The 21,492-nt window shown below is 38.9% G+C and overlaps 1 protein-coding gene across 1 annotated transcript in view; it reads left to right on the top strand.

Annotated features, from left to right (window-relative positions):
* The window catches only part of adgrv1 (adhesion G protein-coupled receptor V1), a 260,965-nt gene that overhangs the window by 50,829 nt on the left and 188,644 nt on the right, over positions 1-21,492 (top strand). The window contains 13 exon segments of the mRNA XM_042346991.1: positions 823-1,067; positions 1,557-1,738; positions 2,771-3,531; positions 3,534-3,581; positions 4,546-4,755; positions 6,309-6,439; positions 11,839-11,938; positions 14,352-14,531; positions 15,266-15,429; positions 16,290-16,383; positions 19,050-19,128; positions 20,476-20,614; positions 20,856-20,997. Coding sequence (XP_042202925.1) covers positions 823-1,067; positions 1,557-1,738; positions 2,771-3,531; positions 3,534-3,581; positions 4,546-4,755; positions 6,309-6,439; positions 11,839-11,938; positions 14,352-14,531; positions 15,266-15,429; positions 16,290-16,383; positions 19,050-19,128; positions 20,476-20,614; positions 20,856-20,997 — 2,475 coding nt within the window.

The raw sequence follows: 21,492 nt of genomic DNA, 5'->3' as shown, positions 1-21,492 counted from the left end.
GAGTCATGAAACTAAAGCAAGGTCAAACTTCCAGTCTGAATGTGGATACAAATTGTGGCATTTACCATCGCCAACAAATAAGTAAACTCATGATCTCAACAGTACATACAGTAATATAAAGTAGTGAATACGCAAAAGTGACTGCAAGGCGCTAATCTCACCTTGAGTTCAAATAACACTTTAATTGTTGCTTTGCCTTCATAACAAAATTTAACTCATTTGGGAAAGCACTTTGAGATTTTCATTTATATGAAAAAAGCTTTGTAACGTAAGTTGTAAATCGTGCTCATTTTGCTCCCACTGTATATGATGTAATTGAAACAATTGACCTGTAATTACTTACATTCACAGTGGATAGGATATCCAGTAACTCAAAAGGATCAAGTTTAAGATCCTCTCACTCTGCCTTAAAAATCCTTTAAAAATGTATTTCTTTGACTGTGCCTTTGGTCAACATTATTAAATTTCTCTTTACCATACTCTGGGCTTAGCATTATATCTGTTGAGCAATTGGGGATTTTTATTCTATATGAAAGTTACTATATAAATGCATGTTATTGTATGTCTAATGAAATACATGTATGCACCCTATTCTACATTCCAATTTTTAACTGTATTTTATTTTTGAAAAAAATGAACTTGTGTTAATGGAGACCAGGTTGCAGCGTTCAAATTGCTGACACGAGACTCCATTGTGCTTACACTGCTCATCTAATTCATTTATATACAATGGATTATACAGTGTGATTTGGTTTAGAACATATGAATTGCAAACATTTATGGAAATGGAGGACTTCTTAATGGTTAATTTTTCTGTTATAGTTTTTCAAAGTACCAAATTCATTGTCGAAGAACCAGAGTTTAATACTGCAAAGGTAAAGCTTCCCATTGTTCGTAATGGCGGGACACTTGGGGCTGCCACAATCCAGTGGGTTGCAACAATGAATGGACAGCTTGCTAGTAGTGATCTTCAGTTGGCATTGGGTGAGGTGACATTCACACCAGGACAAACAATTTATACCTTACAATTGGAGCTCCTAGCTGACGATTTCCCCGAAATTGAGGAGGTAAGGAAAATGGATTTAATGAGTGAACCCATCCATGAATTTTGTCTTAATATTGTAATGGGTGTGGGGTCAGGTCGTGGGTAAAGCCTGACCAGATTGCGAGTGGAACAACTCTGTGTCTGAGGGTATGGAGTTATGAATGTTGAGGCCATGAAGTGTGCAAGCAGTCAGCTATTGGTTTTGTGGGGCTGAGTGCTGGACTGGGAAGCTGGCGGAATGCTGCTGACTTGGATGCAATAAGGGCCATAAGAGTGAGCCAGGTATGACATTTGACATCATACATGTATCAATCTGCATATATGTTCCATGAATGAAATCTATGATCAAAAATGATTTTTACAAAACAAATAGGAAATTAGCAAAGCATTAATCTATCATTTTAAGAACAATTTGCTTATTTACTAAATTGTTCTTTTAACTAGTTTAATTTGGCTATGTGTGTATGTATGCAAAAAAATAGATATTTAAACATTAGTATTTTATCTGCAGGTTATCCATGTGCAGCTTACCCATACTTCATCAGGGAGTTCTATTGGAACAGATAAGGTGGCAGATATTATCGTACCAGCAAATGACAACCCACATGGTACTGTTTACTTCCGGCAGACTATATACAGAGTTCAGGAACCACTAGAAGGAAATTCAGTAGAAAATATTTCATTGAGAAGAAGGTATGTTGAGTCCAAACTAAGTCCAGCTTTTAAGAGACATTCTGTTCACAAACACTAAACAGATGTATATTTGTAGAATACTTGTGTTTCTGTTTCAAAAACAACACAATGCAGAATCTTTTGTTTGATTGTATTCTTTTCTGAAATTAATTATAATCACATTCAGTATTATAATCCTAATCAGGTAATGAATTGTAACTGCCTATTATATCCCTGATATTCATATGACATACAATACTTGCAGCTCAAGTGGTATTGAGTTTTGGGATATGTCCCCAGAGAACTTCGTTTAAATGTAAGGTAATCCATTCTCAGTGCAGGCTTTAAAAAGCTGAAAATAAAATGAGCTGCCAGTAGTCATATCACTCGCTTGGCATATTTATTGTAGAAGATTGTTATTGATGTATCTCTATTGTCACATAATATAGTAGCCAGTCAAACCACAATTAGAGTTTTGTTTAAAAAAAAGCATGAACATGTATCTCAGCTTCTTATTGGGGATATTGAAAAAGTCTTGATCCAAATTTAACTTGGACCATATTTTGCAGAAACATTCTTATTTAATTCTGGTGTTCAAGTGTAGAACCAATGTAAACAGGTCAAGAGAGATATGAACAGGTGAATGTGAGGCTGAAGCAGGATTGTAAGCAGTAACTAGAGATGCTTGCTGTTGTTGCTGGTTCATGGCAGACCTGAGCAATATATATGGTCCTGGGTTCTGTGATAAGAACTGAAGAACATGCCAGTGTTGTTAACTTTGACAGAAGTCGCTGGGAACACTCAGCAGGTCAGTCAGCATCTATGGAGAAAGGATAGTGAGTCAACGTTGACTCAAACAATGACTCACTTTCCTTTTTCCATGGATGCTGCCTGATCTGCTGAGTGTTCCCAATGACTTCTGTTTTTGTTTCAGATTTCCAGCAGCTGCAGTATTTTGCATTTTGTTAACTTTAACCCTGTTCTGAATCTAAAAAGGTGTTGGTGCTCATGTATGTTTTCTCATACAGTGTTGTGCTTTCTTATTTAACACAGTGGGGGGTATTTTGGACAGCTGCGAATATTCTATGCCACCTTTGAGACTGATGTTGTGGCCCTCTTGGTTAAAGAAGGACAGGACATATTTTCCTACTATGACCCTCCGATCCTTGGCATTCCAAATGGCCAGTCTACTCCCCAGGTTAATGTTTCACTGGAACGCGATCCTCTGCACACATGTGCAGCTGCTTGTCTGAAAGAGCGTGCCTGCTTTGCCTTCTCATTCACAAATACCACTGGGAGGCCAAAGTGCTTATGGATGGCTTCAACATCAAACATTTTAGTTAACGGCACAGAATTTACAACCTATTGCAAGAATACTTCCAGCGTGTCATCTCTGTTCAGCACCCAGGCAACACCAGGCAGCGATTATGAGCCAATTACTGGAATGTCAGTAACCATGCGTGACGGAGATCAGTTTGCCAATCTCTCGGTTTCAATACAAAGTGACACTATTCCAGAACGAGATGAACAATTTGCCATTTCACTTTTAAGAGTTGAGCTGCTGAATGAAGCGGCAACTCTGAGAAACCAGCCTGCAGTAGGGCAACCGAATGTCGCCAGTGTTGTCATAGCTATGAATGGCGATGCATTTGGGATCTTTCTGATTTACAGCACCAACCCTAATGCCACAGACCAGGGCTTGTACCTTGAAGTTACGGAACAAGCACAGGTAACTGTGCAACTTGTGATAGAAAGGAGGAGAGGTAACCTTGGTCAGGTGACTGTGGAGTGGAATGTGGTTGGTGGCACGGCTTCAAGGACATCGATTTCGTTGGTGATGTTGGTATTTTGACATTTGCTGAAGGTGCGTCCATCTTTCATGTTTAACATTCAAATGACTTTTTTCCAAACCTGTGCTCCGTGCCATCAGTGCACGTATTTAAACATGAAGAAGATTGTCATAGTACTGGAAAACAATAACTGCACAACCTAGTGTCATTTTTGTTTCATTCAAAACTTAGATGATACAGTAAATCAGATCTGTGATTTTTTTCCTGTGTGTCTTTTGTGTAGAATACTGTAATAATTAGTTGGAACTATGCCTTTCTCTAATCTTGTGGGTCTATGTAAGAGTTATTGTACAGTAATGCAGGTGGAGTTTTAAAATAAATCTCACCATTTTTAGATTTATTATTAATTAGTAGGATTTATTATTATTGGTATTATAGTACTAGTTGTTGTATTATTAATAGGACATACATTAAAAATAGGTTAAAGCACATTTGATTTTATTATTTTGAAATGCTGGCTACAACATGGAGAGGAACAACCAATATATTATAGCAGTTCTAATGTAAATTGTTATTTAGAATAATTTTGAAACATTGTTAACAATAAAATCCTATTTCTGATAGCTTTTCAACAGTTTATGTCAAGTGTTCAGTGAAAATTATAATTAATTATCTGGACCAAAATATAATTAATATTCGGAGATTAACTTGTAAAGCCTTGGTTTGCTGCATTACACATGACCAATAGCTTTTATTTCACTATTTATTCTTATTGTAAAATAAAAAAACTCTGTCCTCTATGTAGGTAACAAAGTCAAATTATTTTAGTATTGCAGAACTCCAAACACAAAGTTCTAATGTATTCTTATCTCTACAAATAGCTTGGTGTATTTTTTGCTCAGCCTTTATAATGTAATTTCCTATTATAAAGATTTAGTGGAAAAGTTGGCAGCTTTTAGCCCCCAATGTAGAAGCATAGAGAAGAAATAATCTGTACAGCCTGAACTCGAGGTTCTTTATTTCTATTTTTATTTGCAGGGGAGAACAGAAAAGTCATCACTTTGACAATTGTAGATGATAAAGAACCAGAAGACAGTGAAACGATTCTGATCGCTCTTACACGCACTGAAGGTGGCAGTCGTATTCTGCCCAGCTCTGACACAGTCACTGTTGTTATCCTGGCAAATGATAATGTTGGAGGAGTAATTAGTTTCCAGACTTCCTCCCGGTCGGTCATTGGACGTGAAGGTGGGTTTCTGTGTTTAATGACGACACTTCTAATCTTTGTTATTGATTCCTACAGTACCACAGTCTTTTTAAACTTTCCTTTGCCACATCAAACATGACCGCTGAGGATAGAATAAATAACCTCTGCCATGTATGCAAAATAAATAGAAAGACTTTGTGATGGTTAACAATTTTATTTTATCCTCTGACTCTTGGACTTGGCAATCTGTATTAGCATTTTTGTTACTTTTTAAAAAGGCACTTTTATATAAATGCAAGTTGCTATAGTTTTAAAAGATATGCAATACTTGAAAAACAATTTTGTGTCACCCTGCTTTGCCATATAAGGTAAATTATAGTTGCATTATAAGTTGAGTATTAATGCACAGTATTTCATTTGTGAATCTTACATCAGTTGAACTGCAACTGTTTTGAATATGTGCTAGCTATTCTGTTGGAAATCCTTCCCAATTTCACATTATTCAAGTGATATGGACACTATGCATCTCTCTTTCCCTAATATATTGTCAGTTTTTAATCAGAGACACGCAACATCACATTGTTAGAATGTGGATTTTGAGAAATAGAAATGATTTTGTCAATGGTATCAGGCAGAGTTAAAACATGACATTTTTGTATTGTTTTACATCACAGAATTTGGGAATAGACAAATGGATTGCAGTGCTATTTTGAGGGTCCTGGAAATATGTATGCTCCTATATAATTGACACTGAGAACTTTGTCAGAATAATAATAATAATAATAATAATAATAATAATCCTTGCATTTGATATAGCGCTTTTCACGTCGGGAGGACGTCCCAAAGTGCTTCACAGAACACACTGTAAAGTGAATTGACTGTATATTTGTGGGCAAACGTGGCAGCCAATTGCGCACAGCAATGTCCCACAAACAGTCGTAGATTGAAAATGACCAATTTATTATTGTTTTTGGTTTTGGAGGGATTATTATTAGGCGTGTGGAGTAAGGAAACTTGCCCAAGGTTTCGCCCTGCCTGGAATTGAACTCAGGTCTCTCGCTTGCAAAGCGAGTGCTCTAACCACTGAGCTACAGGACTCCACAGAATACTTCTGAGTATGGAGAAAATTACATTTTGAAAAAAGTTTTAATAAAGAATGATGATAATTCCTAAATTTGATATAGCGCCTTTCACATTGGAGGACTTTTCAAAGTGCTTCACAGGATATAGTGTGAAATGTAACGATTGTGTATTCTGTAGGCGGATGCAGCAGGCAATTTGCATACAGCAGTCCCACAACTAGCAATGAAGTGAACGAAAAGTTGTATTCGGGGGATTGATTTTTGGCCAAATAAATCTAATAAAAATCAGCTTTTTCTTGGTTGAGCATTTCACAAGTCCAAGGCCCCAATATAAACATGGAAATTCATTTTTCAACTTTATTTTTTAAAAAAATTTATTTTTAGGACCTTTATGTACAAAATATCTATTGGATGTGCAACTAGTCAAATGTGTGCTGCATGATTGAAACCAAATGTTTCTCGCTAGGACGCGAGTTTGGGAGTTCACTCTGATTCTCTTTTCCAATTTTTAGGAGAAAATCTATTGTTCCTGATTGAAAGGAGTCCTCCTGGGCTTGGCAATGTTACCGTTACCTGGAGCATTCATGGACGTTATATTCAGGAAAACTTTGGAGATTTCAATGGAACCCTTTTGTTTTCTGAGGTAGACAATTAGAATACTTTTTGGTTTAATAATGGGCTGATTCACTGCTATTTAATTTGCCAGGAGTAAAGTGAAAAATTTTGCTCATGCCGTAAAGTGATGATAATAAAATGTGGAGATTGTCGTAGTTTTATGATACACAATGTGCAGTGTACTTATAGAACTGCGTAAACTGACATAAATATAGGAAATAGTTTCAGAAAGCATGTCAGTCAGCACCTGATCCTGCGTTTGTTGCTCGGAGAAAACCCACATCATTCCCAACAGCGTAACACCATGAAGCTTTGGTACACGTGCAACCCACCAAAATCGGTTTGTTTTTTACTATAAGGCACCTTAAAGTAATCTCTTTCTAACTGCTACATCTTCCTATTTGCACAATGAGGTCATCTAAGGTCTGAAAAGAATTGTTGAGAGTCAGTGACCTTTGCAATTGAATCAACCATCAACCAGGAGGTGAGATTTGCTGTGGATTTAGTTCACAGCAGATCATCCCAGCCCAGATTTGTGTAGAAAACATGTGTAAGGCACAGTCTCCCCCTTCTAAAGCCGGGCTGCCTCTTTCTTATCAAATTATTTGCGTATTAAATTAGCATGTGATTCAACTGTACAAACAATTAGAATCAATTTCATTATTTTACATTATTGATATTAGACCAATGGACTTGTAAATTGCCTTGGCCAGTTTTGTCACCTTTTTAGTACGTGCTGTAAGATTCCAGCCCTGTGAACCTCACTTGTTCTTAATAAATCTTCACAATGACCGACAATCTCCCATATATTTCTTCTTGACTTATATGTTACCGTTTTCTAATCGCCGTGGCGGTGGTGTGGCTCTCATCTCCCGGTCCCCCTTTGGCCTTTCCCCTTATTCTTCCAGAACCTTCTCCTCCTCTGAACACCTCACCTTCTACCACCCCTCCAGGCTTTACCTCAAAATCCTCCTTGTTTACCATCCCCCCAAGCCTTCCCCCACCTGCCTCTCAGACATCTCCACCCTCCTATCTTCCCTCTCCGTCTGCTCTGAATGCCTCCTAATCTTAGGCGACTTCAACCTCCACTTCACACCCTCCTGGTCGATCTCTGCTGACTGGTCCTCCCTTCTCTCTTCTCTTAGCCTCTCCCTCATCCACTCCCCAACCCATGACCGTGGCCACCCCTTTGACCTGGTGATCACCCGGGGCCTCACCGTCTCGGACATCACCATCATCGATAAAGCCATCTCGGACCACCACTTCATCTCCCTCAACACCTCCGTACCCCTTCCCCTTTTTCAACCCTCCAGCATCACATACCGTCCATGGAAAAAATTTCCTTCCTGTCCACTGCCCTGAAGTCATCTGAACTCCTTCACCTCTGTCCCTCACTGACCGATCTCCCCTCCTCACTTGTCTCCACAATGCCGTTTTCTCCATTCTGGACTCCCTTAGCCCCCTCACCTCCCGAACTGGCTCATACTCCTGTAAATCCCCCTGGTATACCAACCATCTCCGTTCCATCAAGGCACAAGTGCGAGCTGCCGAACGTGCCTAGACCAAATCAAAAAAAACAGTCCATAGGCAGATTTGGCTTCACCACACCAAGACTGTGCTCTTGCCTCCGCCAAATCCTCCTCATACTCCAAGGTTTTCCTGGAGGCATAGGACAACCCCAGGTTTCTTTTTTACACCACTAATCGGCTACTCCGTACACCTTCCCACGCCTTGCCCATCCTCTCCTCAAACTGCAACTGCGAGGAGATGCTGGACTTCTTCCAATCCAAAATCGAGGGGATACGTTCAGCTACCTCTGCCCTGTCCACCGCACCCCCACATCACCTCTCCCTAATGACCCATTCCCCACCCATCCCCCCTATACTTCTTCGACCCTATCTCCCTGCCCCCTCACCATGACTGTCCGCAAACTCAAACACACTATCTGCTCCCTTGATCCCATCTCCACCTCTCTCCTCGTCTCCCAGCTCCACCTTCTGGCCCCTCTCATGTTCGACGTCATCAACCTCTCCTTGTCCACCGGTTCAGTCCCCAGCCCCCTAAAAACAGCCGTCATCATCCCCATCTTGAAAAAACGTTCCCTCTACCCATTCCTTCTCTCCAGCTACCAGGTGAAAGACCTGAGTTCAATTCCAGGCAGGGCGAAACCTTGGGCAAGTTTCCTTACTCCACACGCCTAATAATAATCCCTCCAAAAAAAATAAATAATAAATTGTTCATTTTCAATCCATGACTGTTTGTGGGACATTGCTGTGCGCAATTGGCTGCCGCGTTTGCCCCCAAATATACAGTCAATTCACTTTACAGTATATTCTGTGAAGCGCTTTGGGACGTCTAGAAGACGTGAAAAGCGCTATATCAAATGCAAGGATTATTATTATTGCTGTCCCATCTCTAACCTCCCATTCCTCTCCAAGGTCCTGGAACGAGTCGTTGCGTCCCAGCTCTGCTCCTTTCTTTCTCGCCATTCCCTCTTTGAACCCCTCCAATCCGGCTTCGGTGCTGCCTGGTTCAATTCCTATTTCTCTCACCGTCTCCACTTTGTTGCCTCTAACGGTTTCTCCTCCAGCCCCCGCACTGTCATGTAAGGCGTCCCCCAGGGCTCTGTCCTTGGCCCTCTCCTCTTTAATATCTACATGCTCCCCCTTGGTGACATCATCCACAGACATGGGGTCAACTTCCATATGTATGTGGATGACACCCAACTCTATCTTTCTGCCTCCACCCTCACCTCTAGGACCACTGCTGTCCTGACAGACTGCCTGTCGGACATCAAGTCCTGGATGAGGGCAAATTTCCTACAGTTGAATGTAAACAAGACTGAGGCCCTCCTGATTGGCTCACGCCAGCGCCTCAGCACCTCAGGCTCTGGCAGCATCAACCTCCATGGTTGCACACTACAACTCACCAAGTCAGTCAGGAACCTCGGTGTCTTGTTCGACCCTCAACTGTCTTTTCTTCCCCACATTCAAGCCATGACCCGCTCTGCCTTCCCTCACCTCCGTAACATCTCCCGAGTCCGCCACTACCTCACCCCTCAGGCCGCTGAAACTCTTGTTCATGCCTTCATCACTTCCAGGCTCGACTATGCAAACACCCTGCTTGTCGGCCTTCCCAACTCCTCCCTCCGCAGATAATCCAGAACTCTGCAACCCGTGTCCTCTCCCGCACCAAACTCCGTGACCCCATCTCCCCCATTCTTGCCCAACTCCATTGGCTCCCTATCCTTCAGAGGATCCAGTTCAAGATCCTGTTCCTCACCTACAAAGCTCTCCATGGCCTCGCCCCACCCTTCCTCTGCAACCTCCTAACCCCCTCCACTCAGCCAGCTCCGGCCTGCTCCACGTCCCCCGACCCACCCAACCCACCATTGGTGGGAGAGGCTTCAGCCACTTTGGCCCCAACCTCTGGAACTCCATCCCCCAGTCACTCCGCCTCGCCCCCTCCTTAGCCTCCTTCAAGTCCTGGCTCAAGATTCTCCTCTTCGACCATAATATAATAATAATAATCCTTGCATTTGATATAGCGCTTTTAACGTCGGGGACGTCCCAAAGCGCTTCACAGAACACACTGTAAAGTGAATTGACTGTATATTTGTGGACGAACGCGGCAGCCAATTGCGCACAGCAATGTCTGGAGAGAAGGGATGGGTACAGGGAACGATTTTTCAAGGTGGGGATGATGACGGCTGTTTTTAGGGCGGTGGGAACTGAACCGGTAGACAAGAAGAGGTTGATGACGTCGAACACGAGAGGGGCCAGAAGGTGGAGCTGGGAGATGAGTAGAGAGGTGGAGATGGGATCAAGGGAGCAGATGGTGGGTTTGAGTTTGCGGACAGTCATGGTGAGGGGGCAGGGAGATAGGGTCGAAGGAGTATAGGGGGGATGGGTGGGGAGTGGGTCATTAGGGAGAGGTGATGTGGGGGTGTCGGTGGACAGGGCAGAGGTGGCTGAACGTATCCCCTTGATTTTGGATTGGAAGAAGTCCAGCATCTCCTCGCCATTGCAGTTTGAGGAAGGATGGGCAACATGCCATTGGCCCCCATCCTTCCCCTCCGCTCCCTTCTCCGCCCCTGACCCATGCTCGAGTTTGATACGCTGTACACTGTCCAGCACCTTGGGACATCCTCCTGACGTGAAAGGCGCTATACAAATGTAATCTTGTTGTTGTTATTGTTTTTTCTCCTGTGTCTTGTGTAGGAAATGAACTAAACTGCTGCTAATTTTCTCCTCGAACTACAGCAATCACCAAATTATATTCAGGACAGGGTTTTCTTTCAGAAATATCTGCAGAAAAATAACTTAATTATCAGCAGCTGCAGAAAATCTTGTGCTCCCTGGGTTGAGGTTTATTAGATTTTCAATTTTACATTATTTCTTATTAATGTTATACTTAAATCGAAACAAGCTTGAACCTCCACTGAATTCTCTCTTTTTTGAACCTTAACCCCACAATTCAGAGGTTCAGTCCATAATTGTCTGAGAATTGGTTTCAAAGGCTGGCCAGTGGGGAATTAGAACATTAATGCTTGACCTGGTTGTTTCAGTGCAGTGATCCCTGATGTGTTTATCAGGGAATCTGCCGCTTGTAAAATGCAGCGGTTGAGTTATTTCCTTAGTAGCAGCCATGAGTTAAAATATTTCCAGGGACCAATGGAGAAGGGAGCCTACATACTTATCCACAAAAAGATTGTTTCCTGCTTACTGTTCTCAAACCCTCTGCAAGCGCTGCCTTTACAAAGTTCAAAAAGTGCATATGTTTAGATTAAAACATAGCATAAATAAGAAATCATGTAAAATTTAAAAAGATAATTATTCAACCCAGGAAGCACAATATTTTCTAGAGCTGCTGTTAGCTAAAGTTTCATTTTACAGATATAAAGTGGAGTTACCCAGTGGCTGAAGCAATGCCAGACTAAAGCCAGAGGCTGAAACATTTGAGGTGATTCTGCACATTGGGTTCAGGTTGTAGACAGTTTTGGAGCTAATTCAGTCTCTAACAACAAAAATAATAAAGATGCTATATGAACAACTATAAAATCCCCATCATTTAAAAAGATATACAGTTCAGTTATATATAAAAAAAATTGGTCACTCAATCCACAACTGATTGTGGGATACTGCTGTGTGCAATTGACTGCAGTGTTACACCCACAAAATACAGTCAATTCACTTTACAGTATATTCTGTGAAGCTCTTTGAGACGTCTCAAAGACTTGATAAGGTGCTATATCAAATACAAGGATTATTATTATGTTTCCTGAAAAGAAACCTTTTCCTGAATATAGTGTGATCATCATTGTACTTCTGATTTTCATTTCACAGTTTTTCTAATATTCTGGCTGTTTTTGTCATGGCACGGTGAAATCTATTCTTAATTCTAATCTTCCACTCTACCACTTCACAGGGTGTTCTAAACGCATCATTCTTAGTGCGTTTAGTTGATGATCATATTCCTGAAGAAAAGGAAGAATACAGAATTATCCTATCAAATGTCAGAACGCAAGGTAACATTACACATCATTATATAGAGTATTTCTGTGGCTGCGGTTGTAGGATCAACTAATTGAAAACATATTACTTAATTGCAGTGAGGAATAATCACATTGTCTGAATACAGAATGATAAATACTAACTCACCCTTGAACCTTTGTACCACCATATGTTGTCTTGGTAGACAGCTAATTAAATGGAGTGATCCCATGGACTAGCTAGTTGCTAGTAATTCTCATTATTTGAGTAATAAATTATCATTAGCTGCTAAGTGGCTATCGATGCTTATCTTTGAATCTTGGATTTTAATAGTATTACCCCAGGGTTCTTACACTATTTAGATTATACATTTGCCCACAAAGACAGATGTACTTTTACAATCATCTCAAAGAAAGAGGCTGAATGTCCCAGGACCAAGCAATCCTCGACCCTTGATATTTTGGATCTCTCAGTTGCATCTGACCCCATAAAATAACTAGTCAGAGTCAGTACAATGAGACACGGTGAGGGTCTGGGCAAGTGTGGAGCAAGGGATAGTCAGTGGGTAATTGCTGTGATGATGTCAGACCTATCCAATTCTTTGGAAGTTACTTTTCCCATTCACACTACTAAATAGAACTGGGCATAAGGTTAGGAGAAAGTTACCTGATATTCAACAACCAATTACATTTGTATAGAACCTTTGAGGTCAGGACGACGTCCCAAGGTGGTGGACAGTCAGAGATCCGCACCCGAGCTGGTGGTTGGGATCAGAAGGGTTGGAGGGTAGGGAGGGTAGCGAAAGGACTGAAGGCGCGGTTGAAGAGGAGGGTCTTGAGATGGATTTTGAAGGAGACAAAGGAGGAGGCGAGGCAGAGGGACTGTGGGATGGATGTTCCAGAGTTGGGGGGCAGAGAGGCTGAAGGCCTCCCGCAAATGGTGGGGCAGGCATGGTGGGGGACCCGAAGCAGGCCGGATAACACTGAGCGGAGGGAGCAGAAAGGTTGTTAGGACATTAGGAGGTCACAGAGGTAGGGAGAAGCAAGGCTGTGAAGAGCTTTGAAGGTGAGGACCAGGATCTTGAACTGAGTCCTAAGAGTGATGGGGAGTCAGTGGAGTTGGTTGTGCATCGGTGTGATAGGGTCCCGGAGCCTTGTGCGTAAGAGAACACGGGCTGCAGAGTTCTGGATGATCTGCAGCCTGTGGAGGCAGGAGTTGGGGAGTCCCGACAAGCAGAGAGTTTGCATAGGCACAATTCCTCCCAATATTTCGATAGCATTGTTCACAAAAATACGATGAGCTGGGCATCACCGTGCGACTTATGCAAAATGTATGATTTCTCGTGTTGCAAAGAAATAACGCACAAAATAAATAGCTGTTTAAGGGTTATTTTTACTTGACCTTGAGCTAGATTTTGCTTTGTCTACCGATTTGTGGTATTGCTGTTTCTCTTTTCTCTCATTGTACATTCCACTTCCTTTCAAATACTCTTAAAGGAAATTCATTTTTCTTATGTTAGTCTTATTTTCTACTGCTTCTGCCCACTTAGCCTTTCTTAGAGCCTCTCATAGTTCAACGATTTCCATCCTTAAACTTATGTACATCTGTATTATTTGGGTTCTGTGCTTTAGCATTGAATCTAACTATGAAATACTGGAGGCAGAGTAAACAACCTGGACATGAATGAATACTCTGCCTTGAATATAATAACTTCAGATTCATTTCAGAGATATTTAGCTGATTTAAGACTGAGCTGTTGCCTTGCATTTTACTCAATGTATTTACAAAATCAGAATAGATCCTGTGAATTCCTTCATTGTGAGCTTTAAGAAAAAACACACAAATGATGGTCTTGATCAATAAAGGGTTTGAAGTTAGCATTTAATCTTGAATATGTTGAATTGAGAGGACTCAGTATTGTATGGTGGATATAATTTACCAATAACATGGAAATGCATTAACAACTGTTCATCTTGCGCCACCTACTGGTCGTTTTTCAGTTTTGATGGTTGAGATTAAATTAATGAATCCATTTATGTCTATATATATATTATATTATATGTAATACATTTCCTAATTAGAAAATCCTGGGACTGAAAATGGAATACATATTGTTTACATTTTGTTACTTGAATATCAAAATCATTGTGCTTCAAATCATATCATTGTGCTTCAGATGGCATCATTGCTACTCTTCAAAATCCTATTGTTAGGCTTCATATCCTGACAAGATTAGGTGTAATTGACTAAGGACAGTGGTTCCTGTACCGCTTGACCCAATGAGATATTAGTGTAGAGCAACCATCATGAATTGACATGATCATGTGTGTCTAGTTACAGGTGGATATTCTACAATTTTACTTAATTACTTTTGTTTGGATCAGAGATATATTATGCATGTTCTAAAATTTAAGTTGTGTGTGGCTAAAAATAACCTTTTTTTTGCAGGTATTTCCTCAACAGGTGCTGCTGTTATTGATGACCAGGGATATGAAGCTGTCCTAACAGTGGAAGCCAGTGATGAACCACATGGGGTAGTGAATTTTGCTCCGTCCTCCCGAATGGTTTCAGGTCAGGAAGGGAATAAAACCATTCAGATATTTGTCAGCAGAGAATTCGGATCTCTAGGTAACACAATATAGATCACTGTTGTGTAACACATTGCCACTACTTTTGAAATGTGACTAGACTTCTAGTTTGTTCTACATGATGTGAATTTCAGTAATCTATTGCAATGAATGTGAGATTTGCAAAACAACATTTCAGCTTTATACGAAGTGCTTGTGTAGTCAACTACTATAGCATGCATAAATAAATGGCAGTAATTGTTTTAAGCTTGAAAACTATGTAACTGTCGAGAGACAAGCTAAAAACAATCTATCAGCTGATAGAATAAGGACTCGGTTCAACTATTTTAATGATCGGACTAATATTGTTTGGTACCATTCTACAAAATAGTGCCATTCTATAAAATAATGGGATTGAAAAAGTGTTCCTCTGGGGGCTCAGGACATAAGATCTCTGGCCTTGATGTCTTCAAATGCTAACACTAACATACGAGTTGATACTCGTTGATACAACATTGTGTGTTATAACATGATGTGTTTTTTTATTTATAATTAATTAGGCTTGAGTGCAATTCACTATTCATAAGAGTGCAGATGAAGTATAAAGCAAGGCTGTGGAGTTGTCTTTGTAGTTGGAGCAACACAGTTTGGCAATGGTTTTAATTTTTATATTAACCCATTAAAAGATACAAACATGTTTAAAGGCAGGTATTATTATTTTTAAGATCTTAACCCAATGATGATAAATTTTACACTGTTTCCTTGTTAAATATGATGTTTTTGTTTGTGAACCAGGAGCTATTAACATTACTTATGAAACCGTGAAGGGGTCTTTGATATCTCTAAATCTAACTGAGGGGTCATTGGCTGAACCTGGTCTTGATTTTCTGCCTGTGTCTGGGTTTGCGATTCTTGAAGAGGGAGAAACCACTATTGCCATAAACATCACTATTTTAGAGGTAAAAATGTCTCCAACCTGTTTTTTTTCTTACTTCATATATATGGAGAGCTTGGTTTCTGGGCTACCATCAATTCTGTATTATCAAATCTATTTATTGACTAGGTTTAGTGCATTTGGAGAGTCTTGAGCTTCCAGTAATTCCAAATAGAACATACTCAGATATATTTTGTGCTGTAGTAATACAGTAAAGAAATTTGGACTTAATAGAGGAATTATGTCTTCAATATAAGACTGCATCGCTGAATGTTATGTATAATTCATGATGGCATGAAAGATTCGTTCATGTAATAAAATTGATTCAACTATAGGAATACAGTAGAAGTGATGTTCTATCTAATGCACCTCATTGTTTTATAAGTTAGATTTATAAGCTAAGTCGAGATGGAATTTCAAGCCGATAGTATACTTAGTATTCAGTAAAGAATTGAATACATGCAGCATATTAAACGACAACAGAAAAACCTGAGCAATTTATGACTATCAGCTATGAAACCTTAAACTTTTAAACTTTAAATACTACTGCCAGGTAGTTTTCATTTTAAATAATTTGCACCAATTATTTTTCCAATGTATTTTCCATACCATTTTATTGTGACAGTGTTGTTAAGCCATTGTGATGCTAAATTCCTACTATTTCTGTTGATTGTTCTTTACAGTCATAAAGAATATCGCTCAACACTGCTGCATAACAAGTTTTTTTTTCAACAATTCTTTGTTTTTTTTATAAGCGGTGTGCTATAGTATATCATTATATAATTTTAGGACATACCAGACCTTACACCAAATAAGTAGTTACTTATATTTAATTGTACTAGGTTTATAGATTTATTAAAGTTTTACTAAAGTGTGTTTTTTCAGGATGATATTCCTGAACTGCAGGAGTTTTTCCTCGTCAATCTGACATCAGTGGAGCTCATCCTACCGCAGTCAACTTCACTCCCTCCCAGACTGGGTGTGTACATTGTGTTTTGTATCCATCTATGTTTATATTGGTTCATCAGGGCTGAATTATATATTTAATATTATATCCAATTCTTTTAATTTTAAACTCTGTTTTGGGAGCTGAAAAGTGAGTAGGTAATCTATTGTGGAGTCCTGCAGCTCAGTGGTTAGAGCAATCGCCTTGCAAGCGAGACACCCGAGTTCAATTCCAGGCAGGGCGAAACCTTGGGCAAGTTTCCTTACTCCACACGCCTAATAATAATCCCTCCAAAAAAAAACAATAATAAATTGGTCATTTTTAATCCACGACTGTTTGTGGGATACTGCTGTGCGCAACTGGCTGCCGCGTTTTGCTCACAAATATACAGTCAATTCACTTTACAGCATATTCTGTGAAGCGCTTTGAGAGGTCGAAAAGACGTGAAAAGCACTATATCAAATACAAGGATTATTATTATTATTATGACAACTGCCAATGCCACTTTGTAACTAATGGTGTTATGAAGTCTACGAGAATTGTCTTCTGATTCTGCCCCTTTTATGCCATGCGAAACTAACTTATCACATCAACATCACACCCTATGATGGGACTAAGATTGGCAGCTTGCTGCATGTGAATCATGCTATGTATTTATAATCCTTGCATTTGGTATAGCGCTTTTTCATCCCTTCTGGACGTCTCAAAGCGCTTCACAGAATATACTGTAAAGTGTATTGACTGTATATTTGTGGGCGAACTGCGGCAGCCACTTGCGCACAGCAGTGACCGACAAACAGTTGTGGATTGAAGTGACCAATTTATTATTGTTTATTTTTCTTGAAGGTTTATTATCAGGCATGTGGAGTAAAGAAACTTGCCCAAGGGTTTGCCCTGCTGGGAATTAAACCCAGGAATCTTGCTTGCGAGGCGAGTGGTCTAACCGTTGAGTTACAGAGCACCTGTATTTGTAGGATATCAATCATCTAGGTCTCCATTGGACAATTATACAATGGCCATTTTAACCATACTGAGTTTGTTCCTGTGATGTTGTTTATACCTAATCTTATACCTCGTTTATATTGAGAGCTTCTGATTTTCAAAACCCCCTGATAAAACAGGCCCATAACATAAGGCAAATAACTTGCAAAAAAAATCGGTGTTTATCCAATAAATACCTCAAAATCCCCTAAATGGTTACTTGTCCTGTCGCACACTTTGCAAGCTTGAGAGCACCTCTCTCCCTCCGTGTGTGCAGGTGTGTCTGAATCTTCCATTAAAAGTAACTCAAAAAATGCTAAAAAATAAACCCTGTAAACCAGAAGTCCTATTTATTTGGCAATGAATCATTGTGGGGAGGAAGTACTGGAGTCCAAGCTGTGGGTTCAAATCTGATTTTTATTGTATATTTGATGATGAATTGGTGCCAACATTATTGCAGCTCTCTGACAAAAGTATAGTTTTAAATACAGCATTAGTGAATCCAGTTTGTTGTGGTTACCCGATGGAATTGTCTGTGCAAAAGTGTGTTTTTGTTGAAAGAGGAATGTTCAATGTTACTCATTACTCTTTAATTATTCGTTTCATTACTCTTACTCATTAATTCACTTTTCTTCTCTTAATTTGAGAGGAAGAAAAAGAACCTTAAATAGATAAGAGGGTAGTACTACATTCTAAAGCTATCTATTTTAGGATGTGAATCTCTCCAATTTTTGCCATGAAAATTTTTATCTAAAGCAAAAAAACTTGTGAAGCCATTGGATTATTTGATCAGCTCTTTACTAAAACCTGATTTTGGTGTTTTATGAATGTTTTCGGGGTCACATGCCTAATACCCCCAAATAAGGTGTTTGAAGAAGTAGGGATAAATTGAGGAAAATAGTCATTAAAATATCACACTTTACAATAAAGATTTTATCATACTATCACTGGTTATTGATCTGAGCTATGTCATCAATATAATATATATATTATTAATATTTCTATTAAGCAGGTTGCAGATGATAAATACATTCCATTAATCAACAAATAATTACAATAAGATACATAATTTAGAGTCTGCTAGATATTCTGTACAGCAGGTAAATATAATTTGCTGGTAATTATTAATTACTGGTACAGTTTGTCACTTTGAAATTGTATTCTCGAATGCTAACTAATTTTGTGTAGAATTTTGTATAATATTGTGTAAAAAATTAGGAAATTTTTATTCAAAAATTATTGATCAAGACTTTTTCACAACATCACAAGAGAAGTTTGGTTTTGAAGGAGGTACTTTAGCCCACTTGATTTCATACCAAGAAATACAACAACAACAAATTACATTTGTATAGCGCCTTTCACGTCAGGCGGACTTCCCTACAGCCCACCTATTATATATTCAACTAGTTTCTGTTCAATATTCTGACTACTATCACCCTTCTAAATCAATCTTAAGTTTTACCCTGAACATTTATGGGTGTAGAATATTCTTCTTTGACTACTATGTTTAAAAACATTTCTTTTACTTTTTCCTTCTTTCCTTGCATTCTCCTTTACGTACTAGAACCAATCCGATTCAGACTTGCAGGTAATTAATATGCAAACCAGCATGGCCCAATGTATGCTGTGTTTCAATAAAGCCTTAAGGTTACCCACATTTTAGTTAGGTTCTAAATTCATCTATTACATAATGAGTATAGTTTGCTTTTAATTTCTAGATGCCGAAGGTCTGGTTTCTCAAGTAACCATTGATGCTAATGATGGTGTGAAAGGAGTTATTCAATGGCAAAGTATTGAGTAAGTGTTTTATCATGAATATAAATATAAACAACATATAAATATAAATTACAATAAGATATATAAATATATATTATTTATATAGAATATAAATATAAACAACATGTATGTTATTTAATAAAGGTGCAGTTTGTTTGTTACTTTGAAGGTGTATTCTCTAATACTATCTGTAATTCTTCAAAGAAGAGCTTTGAATTGCTGTTTGGTCATCACAGTAAGGCTTTGGAGCAAGCATCACAGTTAATGAGTGAACCGATTTTGCTTCAAAGTTCAGTCTGTAGACCGTTTGGAGACCTGCTAATTGGCTCCAGTGATTGAAGATGGGATTTAAAAAGACTTGAAAGATAACATGATCACATGAAAGCCTGCCCTTTCTGTGGATCAGGTGGAAGGAACTCGTATCGGGCACTGTAATTTACTCATTTTATTTCCCGAGGCAAAGTGTTTTCTGTCATGGTGTGCTTGTACTGCTGGAAGTTAAGTGATTTTGCTTCCAATGTGGAGTGAGAAGGCTGATTTATATTCTTAATTCCTAATGACATTGCCTCGGACTATTAAAATATTACAATAATTACTGATTATCAGAATTCTGTGCATGTGTGGCTAAGCAACGAAAATCTTGTCTTACATTTTTAATGTTGTTAACGAGTTGGTTGAGGTTACATTTAACAGTCCAAGATCTTTCAGAGGAGCCCTAGAATTGTGGAGCCCAGGTAGATAGACACTTGTGCTTATACTTCAGAGGGACAAAGCTTCCCTAGGCGCTACAATTACTGGCAGCATCAAAAGTGTAGGACTCCAGCATCATGTGGCTTAATTCAATTTATGTTGCATATGACATGGCGTAACCACAGCACAATAGACTCCGTGTGGAACTTTATTAAATGACTTCTGAATATCTAAATGAATTGTACAGGTGTTGGCATCACTACTTATAATAATAATAATAATCCTTGAATTTTGGTATAACTCCTTATCACGTCAACAAGACGTCTCAATGCTTTTCACGGGATTTTATTGTGAAGTGACTGTGTACTTATAGACAAACACATAGTCACTTGGGAACTCAGAGAATTTTTACTGAATGGATAAAGCCTCAAGTGAGATGATCCCAAAACATTTTCTACTGGAGTATGTGAAGGGCTTTGCTTGACTTCATCAACTAGATACTTGAAGTCAGCTTGTCATCACTCTGCTCCTTTTGTGGACCCCAGCCTATTTTTAATTGGAGTTATTTTAGTTGTAAGGATCCAGGTTATATATTTGAATGTGCCTAAACTAATGTATTTTTATGATTTAAGCTTTACTGTCCTACAATTGAATTCTTCATTATTCTTTGTCTTCAAGTTTTGAGGTGAATGAGACGACTAACAACCTGACTTTAGTCATGTATCGAGATAGAGGCACCTATGGAAATGTGTCATTGTTTCTCTACCCCCAAAATCTTGAAGCTCAACTTGGCCTGGATTTCAGTGTGACACCAATGGTAAGAATATCATTGCAACGTCCAAATGTTATATCAGCAAGTTACGTGTATGCAAAATGTACAGTTGATCTAATATTTTGAAATGTATTTTTAAAACCTGTTTAAAAACTTTACTTGTTACTGAGATGTTGATTTTAATCATTGGTCAACAGGACCAGAAATATGAGTGGACCTGTTCTGTCAAGACATACAGATGATCTTCGTACAGGTTCAGGTTAATCTAGTTTTCTTGGGTTTGCAGACTGTTGTTTTTGGTGATGGGGAAAGATACAAATACATTCAGATTACCATCTTAGATGATGATGTTCCTGAAGGAGACGAGCATTTCCAAATGATTATTGCAAGTCCATCCTTTGGGCTGGAGCTAGGGGAGAAAACCACAGGTAAGAAGCTACATTTATGCCTATATATTCCAAGTCGTAGTGATGCTGACTTGATGGCATTATTGATTTAGCATGTGGTTTTATTCTCTTTGAAGTTACCAATCTGCTATTCTGTACATTTTTAATGATATTTCCTGTTATGAACAGATATCCCAAAAGATTGGTAAATTTTGCCGAAAAGAGAAGAATTATCCTTTTCCTGATTTCATTGAGACATAAATCTAATCTTTCTGCAAACGCTATTCCTTGGGCATATTTGAAATTGAGAGAGGCAAAGAAAACAATAATTTCCTCATAGAAATCTATTCTTAGAAAAATATTTAACTTATTAAAAATGTTTAGCTCTTCTATTAGTCATATAAATCTTTTTTTCTAATTGTATAATAGCAACATTTGTCTTTGTCAGAATATAAAGGAATGCTGTAAAAATCCATAAAGGGTACTGCTTGACTTAACGAACCACAACATTAATTTTGCACTATAATAACACAAAAT

Source organism: Callorhinchus milii, unplaced genomic scaffold (assembly GCF_018977255.1).
Source record: "Callorhinchus milii isolate IMCB2004 unplaced genomic scaffold, IMCB_Cmil_1.0 Scaffold1, whole genome shotgun sequence".
In the NCBI taxonomy this organism is placed as follows: Eukaryota; Metazoa; Chordata; class Chondrichthyes; order Chimaeriformes; family Callorhinchidae; genus Callorhinchus; species Callorhinchus milii.
The sequence above is the reverse complement of the archived record's forward strand: the minus strand, read 5'-3'. Positions and strand labels throughout refer to the sequence as shown.